This window comes from Oncorhynchus clarkii, chromosome 17 (genome assembly GCF_045791955.1).
Source record: "Oncorhynchus clarkii lewisi isolate Uvic-CL-2024 chromosome 17, UVic_Ocla_1.0, whole genome shotgun sequence".
NCBI lineage: Eukaryota > Metazoa > Chordata > Actinopteri > Salmoniformes > Salmonidae > Oncorhynchus > Oncorhynchus clarkii.
The window spans coordinates 85,344,123-85,370,558 of record NC_092163.1 but is presented as its reverse complement, the minus strand read 5'-3'; the positions used below and the strand labels follow the sequence as shown (position 1 = coordinate 85,370,558).

Genomic DNA, 26,436 nt, shown 5'->3' with positions numbered 1-26,436 from the left:
AGCTCTTATCAATAGATCTCATCAATTTATAAATTACAATGCATGGAGAATGCTATTTCTATCAGGAAAAAGGAGATGCTTTTCCCACTTGGAAACGGAAGGTTCGCTCCACCGTATTCATGGTTTCCTCGCGCGTAGGGGGGGAATTAATAGCAATTATAGCATTACTATAGCAACACCTTCATTTCTTAGATATCCACCCAGAACAATTAGCAGGTGAATAGCATGCTATCGTCAAAAACTACGACACACCCACCCACACCATTCCAGCCGTACAACCAGGGTTGTGAACCGCAGGATATAAAGCAGTACTATATTGTCTGGCCTCAATCTATACATTAACCCCTATGTTAAAGGGAGGTGAAATAACACTCATATTCCTCTGCTGTCAAACATTTTCTTTATTGAATGAATGGACTGCTGCTATTGAACTTCTTTTTGGAAATAATCATTCAAACTGAAAAGAAATTGGATAAATAAAAGCCAACATAGTGATTCTGATTTCCCATAGAATATACATTAAACACGGTAGTATAATATTATCTAACACTATAGTTTAGTCTCCCCAGGCAGCTTCACTCAATACATTAGATAATAGAGACGACTACTGGTAGGAGCTCATTCCTCTGCAACTCTACAGGCTGACTGATAGATCACCCAGGGTCTGCTTTATTCTCTTACTATAGATGAATGATGTAGGATAATAAGGTCAACATCATAATTTTATACCATTAAAAGGATAAAGTCACTAAACCTCATAATGTGAGCATCCATCAACACTAAATAGTTCCTATAGAAGGAACTAGTTGCAACGTAAATGTAAAAGCCTCTAAATGAACACACCATACCTTCATGGACAACGAGTATGTAACAGACTTGGGGCTCTATTCAATCCGTATTGTGGAAGTTCAGCGTTACAGCGGGATTTAAATTTAAAGCCAATGTTACTGCGTCAGCAGAGACCGCATTCACAGTGAACACTGAATATGTCGACTCAATCGAAAATGAAAGTAATTCCTATCACTTCAGCAATCCAGCTTGAATAGAGCCCCTGGGTGCATTGATTTGAATTCCACGTTTTGTTTCTTTTAAAAATGTCTATATGTGATCTAACTGTAACACATGTTGTGGCCTGGCTGAGAGGCTGTCTGATCTATCTATACAACCTCAAACTGATTCTATAGATCCAATGAAAAGAAAGTAAAGGCATTTCACTGTACTTGAAAACTATGACCTTATGGTTCATTCTATAGATGTCTACCCCATTCATATAAAAAGCCTTCTAGAGATAAATTATCTAAAACATTTCTGGAAAATATAGCAGCTTCTCTAACAGAACCATTACAGCTCTATGTACAGATTTACTATGTTATTTTCCACACAAATGTACCATGAGTAAAAATATCATTTAAAAAAAGCCTGAAACCATCAACATGAAAGGCTTACTAGTGAGTACATTTTATTGTCCAGTGTCGTATGTATGTTTGCAATTTGATATGAGCCGTTGGTCAAAGGGCTGGGGCTAGGCCTGGATAACGGGTAGTTAGGGCCCCAGGTTGAGGGCTCAGGGCTGGGCAGACACTGCACTGCTCTCCTCCCCTCCTGGACCAGACATCTGCATGAAGAGTTCTCTCAGTTCGCTGACCTCATCTTCCTGCGGCTGGGCAACACTGCGCTGCTCGCGCTCCTCGATGAAGTCCCACAGACGGACAGAGTTCAGGAACTACAAGACAACACAGGAGAAATCACACCAACTACTTTAATTTTTGTACCGGTTTAGTATTAGCATCATGTTAGTGTTGTATAGAGGTTCAGTATTAGCAATGGGCCCCCGAGTGGCGCAGCGGTCCAAGGCAATGTATATCAGTGCTAGAGGCGCCACTAACGACCCTGGTTCGATTTCAGGGTGTATCACAACCGGCCGTGATTGAGGGCCCAGCGTCATCCAGGTTAGGGTTTGGCCGGTGTAGGCAGTCATTGTTCTTGACTGACTTGCCTAGTTAAATAAAGTTTAAATGGGGGACAAAATGGCGCCGTAGAGAGAACACGGTGTTTCAGCGAGCTCTTGTGGCATTCGTAAATTTATATTTTTACATTAATCTCATAGCTTGAAAAAGTGGTAGAATTGGCTAAATAAGTTACCATATAATGAGTCTTGACGGCTATTTCGCAAAAATATCCGACAACATGCCCAACAGAACTACTAAGAAGTCGACCAAAACCACCACCCCTGTGGATGTGCATGCCATTCAGCTGAACTACAGAGGGTTGTGAAACGTGTTGTTGAGGCGGAAGGAAGAATTGATGCAGTGGAAACTTCAACTACATCTATGGACGCTAAGATAAAAGCACTTGAGAAACAGGTGCGCGAAATGGCGGAGCACATTGACGACTTGGATAATCGAGGACACAGATGCAATATTCGTGTTGTGGGACTCCCGGAAAATTCTGAAGGGACACGTTCAGTAAAATTCTTTGAGGAATGGATCCCTGGCTACCTACAAATGGACACTAAGGCTGGTCGTGTGAAGCTGGACAGAGCCCATCGCTCTCAAGCACCGATACCCGGTCCCAATCAGCGCCCACGGCCGGTGGTTATAAAGTTCCACAACTTCACCGACAAGCAGCGCGTCATGGACGCGGCTAGAAACATCGGCTCTGATGGTAGTCAACGTAAAAGTCCTAAGGTTTTATTCTTCAATGATTATTCCACTGCGGTTGTACGAAGACGCAAAGCGTTTGATGAGGCGAAGGCTCGACTCAGGAGAATGAAGATGGACTACGCACTGTTGTACCCGGCCACATTGAAGATTATGGTCAACGGATCGCCTAAAAAGCTCTACACACCTGAAGAGGCTGCTGCGTTTATTGACTCTCTCGGGTAAATAACTTTTAAGCTGCACCTCCGCAGCATTGGATAACTTTGTTTATTTTTGGTTGAATCTGATCATGAAACAGTGGTGGGAGTCCTCACGTACTCCGGCTCAGTGATATTTGTATCTTTATTATTTTTCTTGCTAAAGTAATAGCCGCTATAGCTCAGGCTGAGATATGTGTGAATCCATATTGGTGCCCAGGCTTGGTTTTAGGTGGAAGAGCCTCAATCTTCTTCTATTGAGTTTTCTTTTCCATACATATAAAGGATGAGGCTATGGAGCGGCGATGCAGACTTAAGAGTCTACATTGGAGAGTTGAAATCCCCTGCATGTTAGCTAGTGGGAAAACCCCCTTTTGGATCTTTACATGTTTAATTTTTGGGTTTAGTATAGTTCGAGTTCAGGGTTCATATCGTTTGTTTATGCTCAGGGAGATAGAGGAGAGTTCAACACATGGAAAAAGGTACCACCCCACTTTTACAATGGGATCCAGCCTGGATATTGAATGGTCAAGATACAATGGCAGGTAACGGACTGCGTGTATGTACATGGAACATTAGAGGGAGCCATAACCCCATTAAGAGGAAGAAGGTACTGTCTTGTTTGAAAAAATAAAATATTGATATTGCCCTGTTGCAAGAAACTCATTTGGATGATAAGGAGCACCTGGAATTACAACAAGGGGGGTTTGGTCAAGTGTTTTTCTCATCATTTACATCCAGAAGTAGAGGGGTAACAATTCTGGTGAAAAATAACTTACCACTTAAGGTCTTGAATTGTGTGAAAGATAAATTTGGTCGCTTTGTTATAATTAATGGTACTTTACAAGGGCAGAACATTTCTATAATGAATATTTACTTCCCCCCTGCTCACCCCCCTGATTTCCTCACTAAGGTATTTCTAGACTTTTCAGAATTAAACTCGGACACTGCAGTGGTTGGAGGAGATTTTAACTGCTTGTTGAACCCCCTTATTGATAGGTTTCCCAGTGGTATAGCTTCACTCTCTCCTCAAGCTAAGTCACTTAAAGCTATTTGTGATGATCTGGGGTATGCTGATGTCTGGAGAGCTTTTCATCCCTCCAACAGAGAGTTCACTTTTTTCTCTGCACCTCATGGATGTCAGACTAGAATAGATTATTTTTTTATGCCCAGGACGTCTCTGCAGTCTGTTTTATCCGCTAGGATAGGAAGCATAGTCATATCTGATCATGCTGAGGTGATCCTGGACATAAAACTCAACGGGGCATTCAATCGGTCAAGACATTGGAGGTTGAACACAACCATTCTTAAAGACCATACATTCACATCATATTTTATTTCAGAGTTTAAAGCATTTTTCTCTATTAACTCTCAATCAACAGATAACCCCTCGCTCCTTTGGGAGACCTGTAAAGCGTATGCCAGGGGTCTGATTATGTCATACACCGCTACTAAGAGATGGAAAAAGCGTGAAAAGCAATAAATGTTAGAGGGTGAATTAGGAACTAAAGAGAAGGACTACATTAAAACGCCCACTCCTGCCCGATTAAAGGAAATATCAGTCATTAGATCAACGTTAGACTCTCTCCTAACACAGGACGCTGAAAAGAAAATGAGATTTGTCAGGCAAAAGCTATATGAACATGGCGATAAGCCAGGAAAGTACTTGGCATACTTAGCTAAAAAGAGAGCTGACTCTCAGTCAATTGCTACTATACTGATTCTGATGGTAATCATTTATATGAAAATAAATTGATAAGTGACTCATTTAAGACATTTTATACAAACCTTTATGCCTCAGAACTGCCAAATGATGCACCCAAATTAATGGAAAACTTATTTTGTAAGATTGAGCTCCCTACTATCTCCAAAGAGCAGAGGTCCCTCCTTAATGCCCCTATTACCAAGGAAGAGATCATGTTCGCAATTAAGAATCTGGAAAATGGTAAGGCCCCAGGACCAGACGGGTTTTGTAGTGAGTTCTATAAAGAGTTCCATGGCCTGATCCTTGAGCCACTGCGTGATATGTTTAATCACTCATTTTCAAATGACCAACTCCCTCAAACGCTGAGAGAAGCCAACATTTCACTTATTCTCAAAAAGGGAAAATGTCCAGTCTTGTTCCTCGTACAGACCAATTTCCCTTCTCAATGTGGATAGAAAATTGCTTTCTAAAATTCTAGCCACAAGATTAGAGGACTCACTGCCACTAATTGTGAAAGGAGACCAAACTGGCTTCATTAAGGGCCGTAAGTCATGCAACAATGTCAGGCGGCTTCTTAATGTAATTCAAGCCTACCAACAAAGTGCTGTGGATGGTCTTGTGCTCTCCCTAGATGCTGAGAAAGCATTTGATCGTGTGGAGTGGTCTTACCTATTATTTGCTCTAAATAAATTTGGTCTGGGTGACAACTTTATAAAATGGGTGAAAGTTTTATATGATGATCCTCAGGCTGCTGTCCTTACTAATGGGCTAAGGTCAAATAGCTTCTCTATACACAGATGTACCAGACAGGGCTGTCCTTTATCCCCCCTCCTCTTTGCACTCGTTATGGAACCACTGGCCGAGGCCATCAGGGCAACGCCTGCTATACAGGGGCTGCTCATTGGTGATGTTCACCATAAAATAAGCTTGTATGCTGATGATGTCCTGATATTAATCTCTAGTCCCGAGACTTCAATTACATCTCTTATTAATATTATTGAATTATTCAGCGAATTCTCAGGCTACAAGATTAACCTAACTAAGTCAGAGGCTATGCCACTTGGTAGCCTACACTCTGTACCTAATACTTCTCCCCCCTTCCCTTTTAAATGGTCTCCCTCAGGTTTCATGTATCTGGGTATATTTGTAACTCCTAAATTCCAGCAAATGTACAAAGCCAATTTTGTTCCCTTGTTTGATACAATAAGACAGGATCTGGAGCGCTGGAACTCTCTCCCGATTTCTTGGTTGGGTAGGATATCCCTCTTGAAAATGAACATTTTACCTAGACTACTTTACCCAATCCAAATGATCCCAGTATTACTCTCCAATAAGGTAATAAAGGATGTAAATGGATGGCTAAGTTCCTTTATATGGAGTAAACGCAAGCCAAGACTTAAGATGGCAATATTGCAGCTGCCAAGTTCTATGGGCGGCTTGGACCTGCCCAATATCAGGTTCTATCAATGGTGTGCCCACCTTTGTTATATTTCTGACTGGATCACAAATGATGACTCCTCTATTTGGTTAGACATTGAGACTTCTCTTTCAAAATACCCCTTACAGGATCTTTTATTTTTCAGAAGTTTCAAGTCTGTAGAAGATCACTGCAATAATCCCGTTACACTTAACACACTCAAAGTATGGAGGTCAGTTCAACGCTTCCTGGAAAGGTCCAAACTAACCTCTGCTCTTACCCCAATTCTTAACAACCCAGATTTCAGTCCAGGATTGCTGGATGCTGGCTTTAACTTTTGGCTTAATAAGGGCATACGCAGGCTAAATGACTTATTTGCTGATAAAATTTTGTTGTCATTTGAGCAGATGGTCGAGAAATATCAACTCCCAAAACAGGACTTTTTCCACTTACTACAAGTAAGACATTATATTCTGAAGAGCACCACCTTAATTGGTAACCCTGATGTATCTGTCATTGAAATAATGCTTTTTTTCCCACAAAGGAAAATGTCTGTAAGTCTGTTTTATGATACTTTAAGGTCCTTTTCTGCTGTAAACACAGAGGGTGAAACAAGTGTGGGAGAAAGAATTGTCTGTTACTATTGACGAAGAGATGTGGGAGGACATTTGGAGATATGCAAAAACAATATCTATATGTAATCGTACTAGAGCAATCCAATTAAGAATAATACACAGATTGCATATATCCCCAAATCGCAGACATGCTTTTAGCCCCACTTCCCCTCAGTGTCTTAAATGCAAAACTGATACAGGCACCCTAACACATTGTTTATGGTCATGTACCAAAATACAAAGATACTGGTCTGGTGTTCTGCAAGAAATTGAAAAGACCCTAGGGGTTGATCTAGAATTGGACCCAGTTTCTTTACTGTTAGGTCTCCCTAGTAGGCATGTTACTTCTGTGGGTAAAAGGAGGCTTTACAACATCCTTACCTTCTCAGCGAGGAAAAACATCCTTTTACAGTGGATTAGTGATAAGGTTCCTTCTATTAAAGATTGGCATAAGATACTATTTGAATGGGTGCCTCTGGAATATCTGACATGTACATTGCATTCTAAAACAGACCAGTTCTACAAAGTATGGGAACCTTATCTAAATTACCTAGAACCTGAGGTATCAGCTATTATGCTGCAAGGATTCTCGTAGAATGGCGGGGATCTATGTATTTCAGAACTACACTGTACGTTCCATGTGTGGACCCTAACCTCTTGGTTTAAACTGAGCTTTTTTTGTTTAATTTCTGTTTGTAAGTTTGTTTAAAATGTATGTATTGAGAGACGCAATGATGGTGATGGGGTGAGAGAAGCACCGAGCGGGAAGAGGAAAATGGTGTAAATATGTATGGGTGTGTATGTGTGTGTGTGCGTATGTGTGTGTATATGCATGAGTGTATGTATGCATATGTATGGGTGTGTGTATGTATGTATATACAGTGCCTTGCGAAATTATTCGGCCCCCTTGAACTTTGCGACCTTTTGCCACATTTCAGGCTTCAAACATAAAGATATAAAACTGTATTTTTTTGTGAAGAATCAACAACAAGTGGGACACAATCATGAAGTGGAACGACATTTATTGGATATTTCAAACTTTTTTAACAAATCAAAAACTGAAAAATTGGCCGTGCAAAATTATTCAGCCCTTTACTTTCAGTGCAGCAAACTCTCTCCAGAAGTTCAGTGAGGATCTCTGAATGATCCAATGTTGACCTAAATGACTAATGATGATAAATACAATCCACCTGTGTGTAATCAAGTCTCCGTATAAATGCACCTGCAGTGTGATAGTCTCAGAGGTCCGTTAAAAGCGCAGAGAGCATCATGAAGAACAAGGAACACACCAGGCAGGTCCGAGATACTGTTGTGAAGAAGTTTAAAGCCGGATTTGGATACAAAAAGATTTCCCAAGCTTTAAACATCCCAAGGAGCACTGTGCAAGCGATAATATTGAAATGGAAGGAGTATCAGACCACTGCAAATCTACCAAGACCTGGCCGTCCCTCTAAACTTTCAGCTCATACAAGGAGAAGACTGATCAGAGATGCAGCCAAGAGGCCCATGATCACTCTGGATGAACTGCAGAGATCTACAGCTGAGGTGGGAGACTCTGTCCATAGGACAACAATCAGTCGTATATTGCACAAATCTGGCCTTTATGGAAGAGTGGCAAGAAGAAAGCCATTTCTTAAAGATATCCATAAAAAGTGTTGTTTAAAGTTTGCCACAAGCCACCTGGGAGACACACCAAACATGTGGAAGAAGGTGCTCTGGTCAGATGAAACCAAAATTGAACTTTTTGGCAACAATGCAAAACGTTATGTTTGGCGTAAAAGCAACACAGCTCATCACCCTGAACACATCGTCCCCACTGTCAAACATGGTGGTGGCAGCATCATGGTTTGGGCCTGCTTTTCTTCAGCAGGGACAGGGAAGATGGTTAAAATTGATGGGAAGATGGATGGAGCCAAATACAGGACCATTCTGGAAGAAAACCTGATGGAGTCTGCAAAAGACCTGAGACTGGGACGGAGATTTGTCTTCCAACAAGACAATGATCCAAAACATAAAGCAAAATCTACAATGGAATGGTTCAAAAATAAACATATCCAGGTGTTAGAATGTCAAAGTCCAGACCTGAATCCAATCGAGAATCTGTGGAAAGAACTGAAAACTGCTGTTCACAAATGCTCTCCATCCAACCTCACTGAGCTCGAGCTGTTTTGCAAGGAGGAATGGTAAAAAATGTCAGTCTCTCGATGTGCAAAACTGACAGAGACATACTCCAAGCGACTTACAGCTGTAATCGCAGCAAAAGGTGGCGCTACAAAGTATTAACTTAAGGGGGCTGAATAATTTTGCACGCCCAATTTCAGTTTTTGATTTGTTAAAAGTTTGAAATATCCAATAAATGTCGTTCCACTTCATGATTGTGTCCCACTTGTTGTTGATTCTTCACAAAAAAATACAGTTTTATATCTTTATGTTTGAAGCCTGAAATGTGGCAAAAGGTCGCAAAGTTCAAAGGGGCCGAATACTTTCGCAAGGCACTGTATGTATGTATGTATGTATATGTGTATATATATATATATATATATATATACGCGTAGATATGTGTAAGTGGGTGCCGTTTATCTTGTTTTTTTTCTGTGTGCTTGGTCTCTGTTGTTGTATATCTTAATATGGGTGAAAATTGTGAAATTCCAATAAAAATACTGTTACAAAATAAAGTTTAAATAAATAAAAATCAAATCATGGTAGTGGCTCAGTCTTAGCATCATGGTAGTGTTGTATCGAGGCTCAGTATTAGCATCATGGTAGTGTTGTATAGAGGCTCAGTATTAGCATCATGGTAGTGTTGTATAGAGGCTCAGTATTAGCATCATGGTAGTGTTGTATAGAGGCTCAGTTTTAGCATCATGGTAGTGTTGTATAGAGGTTCAGTATTAGCAATGTTGTGCTGCTATTTTATTGACCTGGCCAAAGCTTTTGATACGGTAGACCATTCTTGTGGGCTGGCTAAGGAGTATTGGTATCCCCAATGGTCTTTGGCCTGGTTTGCTAACTACCTCTCTCAAAGAGTGCAGTGTGTAAAGTCAGAAAATCTGCAGTCTCAGCCACTGCCTGTCACCAAAGGAGTACCCCAAGGCTCCATCCTAGGCCCCACGCTCTTCTCAATTTACATCAACAACATAGCGCAGGCAGTAGAAAGCTCTCTCATCCATTTATATGCAGATGATACAGTCTTATACTCAGCTGGCCCCTCCCCGGATTCTGGGTTAAATGCTCTACAACAAAGATTTCTTAGTGTCTAACAAGCTTTCTCTACCCTTAACCTTGTTCTGAACACCTCCAAAACAAAGGTCATGTGGTTTGGTAAGAAGAATGCCCGTCTCCTCACAGGTACTATGTCTGGGACACATGATTCCATTTCTGTTAGTCACATGTCTGTGGAACTTGTTCAGTTTATGTCTCAGTTGTTGAATCTTATGTTCATACAAATATTTACACATGTTAAGTTTGCTGACAAACGCAGTTGACAGTGAGAGGACGTTTCTTTTTTTGCCTGTCCCCGCAGGAGGCATTTTGCCTTTTGGTAGGCCATCATTGTAAATAATAATTTGTTCTTAACTGACTTAGTTAAATAAATGTTCAATAAAAAAATTAAAAATAAATTGCATCATGGTAGTGTTGAATAGAGTTTCAGTATTGTATTGGTCACAAACACATGGTTATCAGATGTTATTGGTCACATACACATGGTTAGCAGATGTTATTGGTCACATGGTTAGCAGATGGTATTGGTCACATGGTTAGCAGATGGTATTGGTCACATGGTTAGCAGATGGTATTGGTCACATGGTTAGCAGATGTTATTGGTCACATGGTTAGCAGATGTTATTGGTCACATGGTTAGCAGATGTTATTGGTCACATACACATGGTTAGCAGATGTTATTGGTCACATACACATGTTTAGCGGATGTTATTGGTCACATATGACTGCGTGTATTGGTTCCTGACTTCCCTGAACAGTTGCATATCGCGGGGACTATTCGATGCTATTGCAGTCCGCCACAGGATGTTTTTGTGCTGGTCGAGGGCAGTCAGGTCTGGAGTGAACCAAGGGCTATATCTGTTCTTAGTTCTGCATTTTTTTAACTGAGCATGCTTATCTAAAATGGTGAGGAAGTTACTTTTAAAGAATGACCAGGCATCCTCAACTGACGGGATGAGGTCAATATCCTTCCAGGATACCCGGGCCAGGTCGATTAGAAAGGCCTGCTCACAGAAGTGTTTCAGGGAGCGTTTGACAGTGATGAGGGGTGGTCGTTTGACTGCGGATGCATAGCGGATACAGGCAATGAGGCAGTGATCGCTGAGATCCTGGTTGAAGACAGCGGAGGTGTATTTGGAGGGCCAGTTGGTCAGGATGACGTCTATGAGGGTGCCCTTGTTTACAGATTTAGGGTTGTACCTGGTGGGTTCCTTGATGATTTGTGTGAGATTGAGGGCATCTAGCTTAGATTGTAGGACTGCCGGGGTGTTAAGCATATCCCAGTTTAGGTCACCTAACAGAACAAACTCTGAAGCTAGATGGGGGGCGATCAATTCACAAATGGTGTCCAGGGCACAGCTGGGAGCTGAGGGGGGTCGGTAGCAGGCGGCAACAGTGAGAGAGACGTATTTCTGGAGAGAGTAATTTTTTTAATTAGTAGTTCGAACTGTTTGGGTGTGGACCTGGAAAGTATGACATTACTTTGCAGGCTATCTCTGCAGTAGACTGCAACTCCTCCCCCTGGCAGTTCTGTCTTGGAAAATGTTATAGTTGGGTATGGAAATCTCATAATTTTTGGTGGCCTTCCTGAGCCAGGATTCAGACACGGCAAGGACATCAGGGTTAGCAGAGTGTGCTAAAGCAGTGAGTAAAACAAACTTAGGGAGGAGGCTTCTGATGTTGACATGCATGAAACCAAGGCTTTTTCGATCACAGAAGTCAACAAATGAGGGTGCCTGGGGGACATGCAGGGCCTGGGTTTACCTCCACATCACCGGCGGAACAGAGGAGGAGTAGTATGAGGGTGCGGCTAAAGGCTATCAAAACTGGTCGCCTAGAGCGTTGGGGACAAAGAATAAAAGGAGCAGATTTCTGGGCATGGTAGAATATATTCAGGGCATAATGCGCAGACAGGGGTATGGTGGGGTGCGGGTACAGCGGAGGTAAGCCCAGGCACTGGGTGATGATAAGAGAGGTTGCATCTCTGGACATGCTGGTTGTAATGGGTGAGGTCACCGCATGTGTGGGAGGTGGGACAAAGGAGGTATCAGGGGTATGAAGAGTGGAACTAGGGGCTCCATGTAAACTAAAACAATGATAACTAACCTGAACAACAGTATACAAGGCATATTGACATTTGAGAGAGACATACAGCGAGGCATACAGTAATCACAGGTGCTGAATGGGAGTTATCTTTGCCTTCTAGGGTACAGGAACAATGGTGGCCATCTTGAAGTATGTGTGGACAGCGATTGAATATGTCCGTAAACACACCAGCCACCCCCGGACTCCGATAGTATATCTCGAGAGAGCCATGTTTCCGTGAATCAGAAGAAGTTACAATCCCCGATGTCTCTCTGGAAAGCAAGCCTTGCCCTAATTTCGTCTACCTTGTTATTTAGAGACTGGACATTCGCGAGTAATATACTCAGAAGCGGTGGGTGGTTTGCGCGCCTCTGAAGTTTGACCTTAAGACTGCTCCCTCTACCTCTTCTCTGGTGATGTTGTTTTGGGTCAGCCTCTGGAATCGGTACAAATGCGCTGGGTGGTTCTGACAAAGGATCCGCTTCGGGAAAGTCGTATTCCTGGTCGTGGTGCTGGTAAATTGACCTTACTCTGATATCCAATAGTTCTTCACGGCTGTATGTGTTAACACTTAAGATTTATGGGCTAACAATGTAAGAAATAATACATAAATAAACAAAATAATGCAGTTTCCTTAGGACTAGAAGCAAGGCGGTGCCGGTGCCATTTGGGATTAGCATCATGGTAGTGTTGTATAGAGGTTCAGTATTAGCAATGGTACCATCTCGGAGTAATGACCTAGTGTTTAGAGCGTTGGGCCAGTAACTATATATCTATTTTGCCAATTGGATTGATCCCCTCTACCACACGGAACCCCACTAATCTACCGACGGAAACGCATGAGGTGTCTAAAAACAGACCTCCATCCTATGCTAGCTTGCTACCGATGGCCCAGCTAGCTGTCTGAATCGCCATGACCCCAACCAACCTCACTACTCACTGGCCCCTTATGATCACTCGACTAAGCATGCCTCTCCTTAATGTCAATATGCCTTGTCCATTGCTCTTCTGGTTAGTGTTTATTGGCTTATTTCACTGTAGAGCCTCTAGCCCTGCTCATTATACCTTATCCAACCTTTCAGTTCTACCACCCACACGTGGGTTTCAATGATGTTTCTAGAGACAATATCTCTCTCATCATCACTCATTATCTAGGTTTACCTCCAGTGTATTCACATCCTACCATACCTTTGTCTGTACATTATAACTTGAAGCTATTTAATCGCCCCCAGAAACCTCCTTTTACTCTCCGTTCCAGCCGTTCTAGACAACCAATTCTCATAGCTTTTAGCCGTACCCTTACCCTTCTCCTCCTCTGTTCCTCTGCTGATGTAAAGGTTAATCCAGGCCCTGCAGTGCTCCCTGCAGTGCCACTCCTTTCCCCAGGCGCTCTCTTTTGATGACTTCTGTAACAGTAATAGCCTTGGTTTCATGCATGTTAACATTAGAAACAAAGAGATCTTCTGTTGAATCTGACAATTAATCTTAATGGTTGTACAGTCGTCTCAAATAAAACTGTGAAGGACCTCGGCGTTACTCTGGACCCTGATCTCTCTTTTGAAGAACATATCAAGACCATTTCAAGGACAGCTTTTTTCCATCTACATAACATTGCAAAAATCTGAAACTTTCTGTCCAAAAATGATGCAGAAAAATTGGTCCATGCTTTTGTCACTTCTAGGTTGGACTACTGCAATGCTCTACTTTCCGGCTACCCGGATAAAGCACTAAATAAACTTCAGTTAGTGCTAAATACGGCTGCTAGAATCCTGACTAGAACCAAAAAATTTGATCATATTACTCCAGTACTAGCCTCTCTACACTGGTTTCCTGTCAAAGCAAGGGCTGATTTCAAGGTTTTACTGCTAACCTACAATGCATTACATGGGCTTGCTCCTACCTATCTCTCTGATTTGGTCCTGCCGTACATACCTACACGTACGCTACAGTCACAAGACGCAGGCCTCCTAATTGTCCCTAGAATTTCTAAGCAAACAGCTGTAGGCAGGGCTTTCTCCTATTTTAGAGCTCCATTTTTATGGAACGGTCTGCCTACCCATGTCAGAGACGCAAAATCGGTCTCAACCTTTAAGTCTTTACTGAAGACTCATCTCTTCAGTGGGTCATATGATTGAGTGTAGTCTGGCCCAGGAGTGGGAAGGTGAACGGAAAGGCTCTGGAGCAACGAACCGCCCTTGCTGTCTCTGCCTGGCCGGTTCCCCTCTTTCCACTGGGATTCTCTGCCTCTAACCCTATTACAGGGGCTGAGTCACTGGCTTACTGGGGCTCTATCATGCCGTCCCTGGAGGGGGTGCGTCACCTGAGTGGGTTGATTCACTGATGTGGTCATCCTGTCTGGGTTGGCCCCCCCCTTGGGTTGTGCCATGGCGGAGGTCTTTGTGGGCTATACTCAGCCTTGTCTCAGGATGGTAAGTTGGTGGTTGAAGATATCCCTCTAGTGGTGTGGGGGCTGTGCTTTGGCAAAGTGGGTGGGGTTATATCCTTCCTGTTTGGCCCTGTCCGGGGGTGTCCTCGGATGGGGCCACAGTGTCTCCTGACCCCTCCTGCCTCAGCCTCCAGTATTTATGCTGCAGTAGTTTATGTGTCGGGGGGCTAGGGTCAGTTTGTTATATCTGGAGTACTTCTCCTGTCCTATTCTGTGTCCTGTGTAAATCTAAGTGTGCGTTCTCTAATTCTCTTCTTCTCTCTTTCTTTCTCTCTCTCGGAGGACCGGAGCCCTAGGACCATGCCCCAGGAATACCTGACATGATGACTCCTTGCTGTCCCCAGTCCACCTGGCCGTGCTGCTGCTCCAGTTTCAACTGTTCTGCCTTATTATTATTCGACCATGCTGGTCATTTATGAACATTTGAACATCTTGGCCATGTTCTGTTATAATCTCCACCCGGCACAGCCAGAAGAGGACTGGCCACCCCACATATGCTCTCTCTGATTCTCTCTTTCTTTCTCTCTCTCGGAGGACCTGAGCCCTAGGACCATGCCCCAGGAATACCTGACATGATGACTCCTTGCTGTCCCCAGTCCACCTGACCGTGCTGCTGCTCCAGTTTCAACTGTTCTGCCTTATTATTATTCGACCATGCTGGTCATTTATGAACATTTGAACATCTTGGCCATGTTCTGTTATAATCTCCACCCGGCACAGCCAGAAGAGGACTGGCCACCCCACATATGCTCTCTCTGATTCTCTCTTTCTTTCTCTCTCTCGGAGGACCTGAGCCCTAGGACCATGCCCCAGGAATACCTGACATGATGACTCCTTGCTGTCCCCAGTCCACCTGACCGTGCTGCTGCTCCAGTTTCAACTGTTCTGCCTTATTATTATTCGACCATGCTGGTCATTTATGAACATTTGAACATCTTGGCCATGTTCTGTTATAATCTCCACCCGGCACAGCCAGAAGAGGGCTGGCCACCCCACATAGCCTGGTTCCTCTCTAGGTTTCTTCCTATGTTTTGGCCCTTCTAGGGAGTTTTTCTTAGCCACCGTGCTTCTACACCTGCATTGCTTGCTGTTTGGGGTTTTAGGCTGGGTTTCTGTACAGCACTTTGAGATATCAGCTGATGTACGAAGGGCTATATAAATTTGATTTGATTTGAGAAGCCTCCTCCCTAACTTTGTTTTATTCACTTCTTTAGCACACTCTGCCAACCCAGATGTTCTAGCCGTGTCTGAATCCTGGCTTAGGAAGACCACCAAAAATTCTGAAATCTACAACACTTTCAGACTAGATAGAACGGCCAAAGGGGGGCAGTGTTGCAATCTACTGCAAAGATAGCCTGCAGAGTTCTGTCCTACTATCCAGGCCTGTACCCATCTCTCTAAAAACAAGTCTCTCACCGTTGCCGCCTGCTATAGACCACCCTCTGCCCCCAGCTGTGCTCTGGACACCATATGTGAACTGATTGCCCCCCATCTATCTTCAGAGCTCGTGCTGCTAGGCGACCTAAACTGGAACATGCTTAACACCCCAGCCATCCTACAATCTAAGTTTGATGCCCTCAATCTCACACAAATGATCAATGAACCTACCAGGTACCACCCCAAAGCCGTAAACAAGGGCACCCTCATAGATATCATCCTAACCAACTTGCCCTCTAAATACACCTCTGCTGTCTTCAACCAAGATCTCAGCGATCACTGCCTCATTGCCTGCATCCATAATGGGTCAGTGGTCAAACGACCTCCACTCATCACTATCAAACGCTCCCTGAAACACTTCAGCGAGCAGGCCTTTCTAATCGACCTGGCAGGGGTATCCTGGAAGGATATTGATCTCATCCCGTCTGTATCTGTAGAGGATGCCTGATTTTTATTTTTTAAATGCCTTCCCCACCATCTTAAATAAGCATGCCCCATTCAAGAAATGTAGAACCAGGAACAGATATAGCCCTTGGTTCTCTCCAGACCTGTGTCATGACGTTGCCCTCTTTGGGTACAGCAAGCCCCATCCCCCTCTCCCTGCCTCCTTCAACTAGGCTGCTGTGGTCAGAGAGAGGTCGTACATTCCTGAGGAGAAGACCCTGCCTCATGGCCACACAGTATAAGAGACAGAATGAATTTTCATAGAGAACAAAGGAATTTCTTCCACTTCACAGAACTTGAGGTCCGAACAAATTTCATGTTCCGGAGAAGGTATAAAAGATTGGTGAAGAATCAAGCTACGAACTGGTCCATTTGTCACAACTTGGGGAAGCTCATGGGAGACGGTGTGGCCACATTACCATAATGCTGTTTATATAATAGCCTCAGATATGAGGTTTACATCTAATCGTCGTAAAAGATGAATGAGTGAGTATGATACTGTTTACACGATTTTACAATGTGATTTTGGACTGTTTAATGAAGGAAACTCCAATTCCCTTTTGAGTTTAACTAAATCAGAGGACCGCCCCTGAGCCCAGTTAGGGTCAGGCATCCTGGGACAGCCCCTTCTCTGCAAATCCGAATAAAACCCAACTTTGAGATATTATCATCAGACCATGTTTCTCTCAAAGTACAACGATTGCAGACCATTGCTGAATCTTTTAACCATACCACATGGTTAAACTCTTAGACTATTGATACCGACAGAATAAGAACAAGTCTTTGATATTAATTACTAGTCTGCAGCTAGGAATTCGGTTTCATTGAATGTGAAGAACGACAACCATTCTACAACAACACGAATGAATGTCACTCTGAACTATCCACTATAACAACAACAGAGAGCGAGACGGACAATTCTACAAAATAAACAAACTTTTCACCAGAGATCAATACGACACACTGAGCGTAAATATATATATTGATTGCAATTGTTCCCGAATGAGTGAGCGTTCATGTGTAAAGGATTAGCATTTCAATTGTTATAATTATCAACTCTTTAGTGACTTCTCAGCTGACCCCCACTCCCCATTTTGTCCACCAAGCCGCGATGCCGGTTTAGCCCACTAGGGCACATTCCCTTATCATTTCTTGTAACCATATTGACTTTGTTTGTTTATGCATTTCTGTGAATTACTTCGTTAGTAATAAATAAATTATTTTAAGACAATTGATGTATGGATGACTCATAGTGAAGACTGGGTTCGTGCAGATAACCAACAATTTAATACGTTTGGAATGAGACTAACGTGAGATACAATAAATAATTAATTAATCAGAAGACTATTTGATCAGATATAAAATATCTGAAAAATTATTTTAAGAAATGATAACTTTGTAATCTGAATATTTTCCTTGGTGCCCCGACTTCCTAGTTAATTAACAGTTAAATGATTAATCAGTTTAATCGGTTGCAGTGCATGGTCATCCTAGTCTGGTATGTTAATGCTTTATACCCTCGGGTAGAAAGAGGTGTTTCTGTCTTGCTGGCAGGCTCTCTGGGTTCCCTGGGGCGTAGCTAGTTACGAGGCAAGGTATCACAATTTACTATGATCTGATAGACAACCCACATTTTTTTTAAAATTTTATTTCACCTATATTTAACCAGGTAGGCTAGTTGAGAACAAGTTCTCATTTGCAACTGCGACCTGGCCAAGATAAAGCATAGCAGTGTGAACAGACAACACAGAGTTACACATGGAGTAAACAATTAACAAGTCAATAACACAGTAGAAAAAAAAGAGTCTATATACATTGTGTGCAAAAGGCATGAGGAGGTAGGCGAATAATTACAATTTAGCAGATTAACACTGGAGTGATAAATGATCAGATGGTCATGTACAGGTAGAGATATTGGTGTGCAAAAGAGCAGAAAAGTAAATAAATTAAAACAGTATGGGGATGAGGTAGGTAAAATTGGGTGGGCCATTTACCTATAGACTATGTACAGCTGCAGCGATCGGTTAGCTGCTCAGATAGCAGATGTTTGAAGTTGGTGAGGGAGATAAGTCTCCAACTTCAGCGATTTTTGCAATTCGTTCCAGTCACAGGCAGCAGAGAACTGGAACGAAAGGCGGCCAAATGAGGTGTTGGCTTTAGGGATGATCAGTGAGATACACCTGCTGGAGCGCGTGCTACGAGTGGGTGTTGCCATCGTGACCAGTGAACTGAGATAAGGCGGAGCTTTACCTAGCATGGACTTGTAGATGACCTGGAGCCAGTGGGTCTGGCGACGAATATGTAGCGAGGGCCAGCCGACTAGAGCATACAGGTCGCAGTGGTGGGTGGTATAAGGTGCTTTAGTAACAAAACGGATGGCACTGTGATAAACTGCATCCAGTTTGCTGAGTAGAGTGTTGGAAGCTATTTTGTAGATGACATCGCCGAAGTCGAGGATCGGTAGGATAGTCAGTTTTACTAGGGTAAGTTTGGCGGCGTGAGTGAAGGAGGCTTTGTTGCGGAAATAGAAAGCCGACTCTAGATTTGATTTTAGATTGGAGATGTTCGATATGTGTCTGGAAGTAGAGTTTACAGTCTAGCCAGACACCTAGGTACTTATAGATGTCCACATATTCTAGGTCGGAACCATCCAGGGTGGTGATGCTAGTAGGGCGTGCGGGTGCAGGCAGCGAATGGTTGAAAAGCATGCATTTGGTTTTACTAGCGTTTAAGAGCAGTTGGAGGCCACGGAAGGAGTGTTGTATGGCATTGAAGCTCGTTTGGAGGTTAGATAGCACAGTGTCCAAGGACGGGCCGGAAGTATACAGAATGGTGTCGTCTGTGTAGAGGTGGATCAGGGAATCGCCCGCAGCAAGAGCAACATCATTGATATATACAGAGAAAAGAGTCGGCCCGAGAATTGAACCCTGTGGCACCCCCATAGAGACTGCCAGAGGACCGGACAGCATGCCCTCCGATTTGACACACTGAACTCTGTCTGCAAAGTAGTTGGTGAACCAGGCAAGGCAGTCATCAGAAAAACCGAGGCTACTGAGTCTGCCGATAAGAATATGGTGATTGACAGAGTCGAAAGCCGTGTCCATTGTTTGATGTGGTAGTTTTGGGCTGTAAACTCTACATAAAGGCACAAAGACATTCCAGTCGCCTATGCTAGAGCATAAAGGAATCATCTGCTGCCTTACAATTTATAAATGGGCGTGAGGTGTCATAAAAACCCCATCATCCCAATCCATCTTCCCCTCTGTGGGAGAGACAGAGAGTTCTGTAGAGCTGATACACTGTAACCTGATCCTTTGGATCCTCACAGGAGAGTCATGACACAGTGCATGCCAGAGCAAAAACCAAGCCATGAGGTCAACGGAATTGTCCGTAGAGCTACGAGAAAGGATTGTGTCGAGGCACAGATCTGGGGAAAGGTACTACATTTTTTGCAGCATTGAAGGTCCCCTAGAACACAGTGACCTTAATCATTCTTAAATGGAAGACATTTGGAACCACCAAGACTCTTCCTATAGCTGGCCGCCCGGCCAAACTGAGCAATCAGGGGAGAAGGGCCTTGCTCAGGGAGGTGACCAAGAACCCGATGGTCACTCTGACAGAGCTCCAGAGTTCCTCTGTGGAGATGAAAGAACCTTCCAGAAGGACAACCATCTCTGCAGCACTCCACCAATCAGGTCTTTATGGTCGAGTGGCCATATGGAAGACACTCCTCAGTAAAAGGCACATAACATCCCCGTTGGAGTTTGCCAAAAGGCACCTAAAGGACTCAGACCATGAGAAACAAGATTCTCTGGTTTGATGAATCCAAGATTGTGGCTTCGGGACAAGTCTCTGAATGTCCTTGAGTGACCCAGCCAGAGCCCAGACGTGAACATCTCTGGAGAGACCTGAAATTAGCTGGGTAGCGACACTCCCCACCCAACCTGAGGGAGCTTGAGAGGATCTGCAGAGAAGAATGGGAGAAACTCTCCAAATACAAGTGTGCCAAGCTTGTAGCATCATACCCAAGGCTGTAATTGTTGCCAAAGGTGCTTCAACAAAGTACTGACTTAAGGGTCTGAATATTATTTAAAATTATGTAAATGGGTCTGAATACTTTCCGAATGCACTGTATGTTGCTTGGCATTTTATAAACACATTTCATGCAATTCTAATTCACTTTATGTACAAAAACACATTTAAGCGGTACTGACCCAACAATGATAAAGAGTCAATATGTGCACTCACCGGGGATAAGGATAATGCTCTCTGCTGTATAGCCAATAAGACAGGCTACACTGTTCAGTCAATTAAGTCTAGAATGAATAACTGCAAAAGACAGTGTTTCTCATTCTTCACAGTAATAGCTATTTGCTTTCCAAACTATGATGAAATATTGCGAAATGCCTGGCTGGGCCTCTTTACTGACCAACGCAACTCCAAAAATTGTGGGCCCTTCCGACTGTAGGCAATGCAATTTAAAACAATCCACAGCTTATTCCTTTTAAAGAAGCTAATGATTCTCTGTGGCTAAATCATGGTATAGTAGCATATTCTGAATTATTACATTTATGTCTGTATAGACAGGAGTCTGATAATTCGGCTACATAATTTCGGCGATGTAATTCAAATGTACTTTAGGGGAAGATGGACAGGCCGCCTACAGTATGTCTGTAGTGCACTTGTGACTGAGTTTTCAAAACAAATGGCCACTCGATTGATGCAAATAATCATGATTCTGCCAGGTAGGCATATGCTACTTTGTAGTTACCTTTTAAATTGCCTTTCCTTCTACTCAAAGACTGTTAGGCTATCATTGGTATTGCTAGCAGCTACACAGTGGTAGACATATAGGCCCTACGCACACTGCACACAAACAGAAAGGGGCATTCCCATGCGGTTGTTGCCACTTCAGAATGCTGGCTTATTTTTTGGGTCAATTAAACATTACTGTTTGAATAAATCATGACAATAAAAAAAGCTAATTGTGAAATAAAAACGAACCATGACCAGGTACATGTTTTCCCTTGGACCCTGGCGAGCAATTCAAATTGTGTTGCACTGCCAAAGAAAAAACGATCACAAACGCAACCGTTTTGGTCTCAGTATCGAACCGAGTGGTGATAGTGTTGTCACAGCAGAGTCATTGAGTAATGATAGTAGTAGTGATGTCTAAATCAGAACAGAGCCATTGAGTAATGATAGTAGTAGTGATGTCTAAATCAGAACAGAGTCATTGAGTAATGATAGTAGTAGTGATGTCTAAATCAGAACAGAGTCATTGAGTAATGATAGTAGTAGTGATGTCTAAATCAGAACAGAGTCATTGAGTAATGATAGTAGTAGTGAGGTCTAAATCAGAACAGAGTCATTGAGTAATGATAGTAGTAGTGATGTCTAAATCAGAACAGAGTCATTGAGTAATGATAGTAGTAGTGATGTCTAAATCAGAACAGAGTCATTGAGTAATGATAGTAGTAGTGATGTCTAAATCAGAACAGAGTCATTGAGTAATGATAGTAGTAGTTAAGTCTAAATCAGAACAGAGTCATTGAGTAATGATAGTAGTAGTGATGTCTAAATCAGAACAGAGTCATTGAGTAATGATAGCATTAGTGATGTCTAAATCAGAACAGAGTCATTGAGTAATGATAGTAGTAGTGATGTCTAAATCAGAACAGAGTCATTGAGTAATGATAGTAGTAGTGATGTCTAAATCAGAACAGAGTCATTGAGTAATGATAGTAGTAGTTAAGTCTAAATCAGAACAGAGTCATTGAGTAATGATAGTAGTAGTGATGCGTCTTACCCTCACGTTCCCCTCAGAGCCCAGCTGCTTGCGGGGTTTGTCCGGCTCGGCCCGTGTTCCGTCAGGGTAAGCATGCATGTAGAAACACTTCCCTCCAAACGGACAGGTTCCCCGGCCCTGGTCAAAGTACTTACACGCCTTCTTACTACAGAAGGAAGACAACAGGACAGGAGAGAACAGGACACTGGGCAGGGTTAGAGTTAGGGACCAGCACCCTGGTCAAAGTATTTGTATGGCTAACTGCAGAAGGAAGACAATAACTTTTCAACGATCCAAGACCAGCTCAGTTAATCCCTACCATGACAATGAGTCATCATAAGGCTGCATCAAATTTACATGATCCTAGGGGCATTGACAAACACAATGTAAGAAACACAATTTACAGTGCCTTGCGAAAGTATTCGGCCCCCTTGAACTTTGCGACCTTTTGCCACATTTCAGGCTTCAAACATAAAGATATAAAACTGTATTTTTTTGTGAAGAATCAACAACAAGTGGAACACAATCATGAAGTGGAACGACATTTATTGGATATTTCAAACTTTGTTAACAAATCAAAAACTGAAAAATTGGGCGTGCAAAATTATTCAGCCCCCTTAAGTTAATACTTTGTAGCGTCACCTTTTGCTGCGATTACAGCTGTAAGTCGCTTGGGGTATGTCTCTATCAGTTTTGCACATCGAGAGATTGACATTTTTTTCCCATTCCTCCTTGCAAAACAGCTCGAGCTCAGTGAGGTTGGATGGAGAGCATTTATGAACAGCAGTTTTCAGTTCTTTCCACAGATTCTCGATTGGATTCAGGTCTGGACTTTGACTTGGCCATTCTAACACCTGGATATGTTTATTTTTGAACCATTCCATTGTAGATTTTGCTTTATGTTTTGGATCATTGTCTTGTTGGAAGACAAATCTTCGTCCCAGTCTCAGGTCTTTTGCAGACTCCATCAGGTTTTCTTCCAGAATGGTCCTGTATTTGGCTCCATCCATCTTCCCATCAATTTTAACCATCTTCCCTGTCCCTGCTGAAGAGATGCTACCACCACCATGTTTGACAGTGGGGATGGTGTGTTTAGCTGTGTTGCTTTTACGCCAAACATAACGTTTTGCATTGTTGCCAAAAAGTTCAATTTTGGTTTCATCTGACCAGAGCACCTTCTTCCACATGTTTGGTGTGTCTCCCAGGTGGCTTGTGGCAAACTTTAAACGACACTTTTTATGGATATCTTTAAGAAATGGCTTTCTTCTTGCAACTCTTCCATAAAGGCCAGATTTGTGCAATATACGACTGGATTGTTGTCCTATGGACAGTCTCCCACCTCAGCTGTAGATCTCTGCAGTTCATCCAGAGTGATCATGGGCCTCTTGGCTGCATCTCTGATCAGTCTTCTCCTTGTATGAGCTGAAAGTTTAGAGGGACGGCCAGGTCTTGGTAGATTTGCAGTGGTCTGATACTCCTTCTATTTCAATATTATCGCTTGCACAGTGCTCCTTGGGATGTTTAAAGCTTGGGAAATCTTTTTGTATCCAAATCCGGCTTTAAACTTCTTCACAACAGTATCTCGGACCTGCCTGGTGTGTTCCTTGTTCTTCATGATGCTCTCTGCGCTTTTGACGGACCTCTGAGACTATCACAGTGCAGGTGCATTTATACGAAGACTTGATTACACACAGGTGGATTGTATTTATCATCATTAGTCATTTAGGTCAACATTGGATCATTCAGAGATCCTCACTGAACTTCTGGAGAGAGTTTGCTGCACTGAAAGTAAAGGGGCTGAATAATTTTGCACGCCCAATTTTTCAGTTTTTGATTTGTTAAAAAAGTTTGAAATATCCAATAAATGTCGTTCCACTTCATGATTGTGTCCCACTTGTTGTTGATTCTTCACAAAAAAATACAGTTTTATATCTTTATGTTTGAAGCCTGAAATGTGGCAAAAGGTCGCAAAGTTCAAGGGGGCCGAATACTTTCGCAAGGCACTGTATGTGCCCCTACTTGCACGGAATACCTCTGTTTATCCTACAGCTATCGTAAGCAGTAATCATGAGCCGATGAACCAGAGTTACACTGTTAGCACTGAGGCGGTGTGCAATAGTAGGAAGACCACATTATGCAGCTCACCCTGCACTATCAACTCCAATGTAAATAACATGAGTAAGTCTACCTCTGATAAGCTTCCGCAGTAAAACATTAAAAACAATCAAGCAACCCAGAAAAGTGCTAAGAATAACCCATATTAACATATGTAGCCTAAGAAACAAGGTCCATGAAATGAATAAATTAAAATAAAATAAAATGACTGGTCACATACACATGGTTAGCAGAAGTTTTATTGCGAGTGTAGTGAAATGCTTGTGCTTTTAGTTCTGACAGTGCAGCAATATCTAACAAGTAATATCTAATAATTCCATAACAACTACCTCATACACACAAATCTAAGTAAGGAATGGAATAAGAACATATAATATATGGATGAGCAATGTCAGAGCGGCATAGACTAAGCTGCAAATGATAGCATAGAATACAGTATATACAGTGGGGCAAAAAAGTATTTAGTCGGCCACCAATTGTGCAAGTTCTCCCACTTAAAAAGATGAGAGGCCTGTAGTGTTCATCATAGGTACACTTCAACTATGACAGACAAAATGAGGAAAAAAAATCCAGAAAATCACATTGTAGGATTTTTTATGAATTGATTTGCAAATTATGGTGGTAAATAAGTATTTGGCCAATAACAAAAGTTTATCTCAATACTTTGTTATATACCCATTGTAGGCAATGACAGAGGTCAAATGTTTTCTGTAAGTCTTCACAAGGTTTTCACACACTGTTGCTGGTATTTTGGCCCATTCCTCCATGCAGATCTCCTCTAGAGCAGTGATGTTTTGGGGCTGTTTCTGGGCAACACGGACTTTCAACTCCCTCCAAAGATTTTCTATGGGGTTTGAAATGATTTGAAATTATTCTTACGAAGCCACTCCTTCGTTGCCCGGGCGGTGTGTTTGGGGTCATTGTCATGCTGAAAGACCCAGCCACGTTTCATCTTCAATGCCCTTGCTGATGGGAGGAGGTTTTCACTCAAAATCTCACGATACATGGCCCCATTCATTCTTTCCTTTACACGGATCAGTCGTCCTGGTCCCTTTGCAGAAAAACAGCCCCAAAGCATGATGTTTCCACCCCCATGCTTCACAGTAGGTATGGTGTTCGTTGGATGCAACTCAGCATTCTTTGTCCTCCAAACACGACGAGTTGAGTTTTTACCAAAAAGTTATATTTTGGTTTCATCTGACCATATGCCATTCTCCCAATCTTCTTCTGGATCATGCTCTCTAGCAAACTTCAGACGGGCCTGGACATGTACTGGCTTAAGCAGGGGGACACGTCTGGCACTGCAGGATTTGTGTCCCTGGCGGCGTAGTGTGTTACTGATGGTAGGCTTTGTTACTTTGGTCCCAGCTCTCTGCAGGTCATTCACTAGGTCCCCCCGTGTGGTTCTGGAATGTTTGCTCACCGTTCTTGTGATCATTTTGACCCCACGGGGTGAGATCTTGCGTGGAGCCCCAGATCGAGGGAGATTATCAGTGGTCTTGTATGTCTTCCATTTTCTAATAATTGCTCCCACAGTTGATTTCTTCAAACCAAGCTGCTTACCTATTGCAGATTCAGTCTTCCCAGCCTGGTGCAGGTCTACAATTTTGTTTCTGGTGTCCTTTGACAGCTCTTTGGTCTTGGCCATAGTGGAGTTTGGAGTGTGACTGTTTGAGGTTGTGGACAGGTGTCTTTTATACTGATAACAAGTTCAAACAGGTGCCATTAATACAGGTAACGAGTGGAGGACAGAGGAGCCTCTTAAAGAAGAAGTTACAGGTCTGTGAGAGCCAGAAATCTTGCTTGTTTGTAGGTGACCAAATACTTATTTCCCACCATAATTTGCAAATAAATTCATTAAAAATCCTACAATGTGATTTTCTGGAATTTTTTTCTCTCATTTTGTCTGTCATAGTTGAAGTGTACCTATGATGAACACTACAGGCCTCTCTCATATTTTTAAGTGGAAGAACTTGCACAATTGGTGGCTGACTAAATACTTTTTTGCCCCACTATGTTGTTCCGCTATGAGATTAGCTGGTATTACATAGTTCCACTATGAGGTTAGCTGGTATTATGTTGTTCTGAGGTTAGCTGGTATTATGTTGTTCCACTATGAGGTTAGCTGGTATCATGTTGTTCTGAGGTTAGCTGGTATTACGTTGTTCCACCATGAGGTTAGCTGGTATTACGTTGTTCTTCTATGAGCAAACAACCACTCCAAGGCTCAGAGCGAGCGAGTGACGTTTGAAACGCTATTAGCGCACGCTAACTAGCCAGCCATTTCACTTCGGTTACACCAGCCT

General features: G+C 42.7%; 1 protein-coding gene across 2 annotated transcripts in view; it reads right to left on the bottom strand.

Moving 5' to 3' along the window:
- Positions 1–383: 383 nt before the first annotated feature.
- The window catches only part of LOC139371482 (E3 ubiquitin-protein ligase makorin-2-like), a 63,952-nt gene continuing 37,899 nt past the window's right edge, over positions 384–26,436 (bottom strand). For both annotated transcript variants that reach the window (XM_071111935.1, XM_071111934.1), the window contains 2 exons: positions 22,037–22,181; positions 384–1,723 (listed from right to left, as the gene is read on the bottom strand). In XM_071111935.1, the coding sequence (XP_070968036.1) occupies positions 1,565–1,723; positions 22,037–22,181 (304 nt within the window). In that variant the 3' untranslated portion in view covers positions 384–1,564. The remainder of the gene's footprint in view (positions 1,724–22,036; positions 22,182–26,436) is intronic.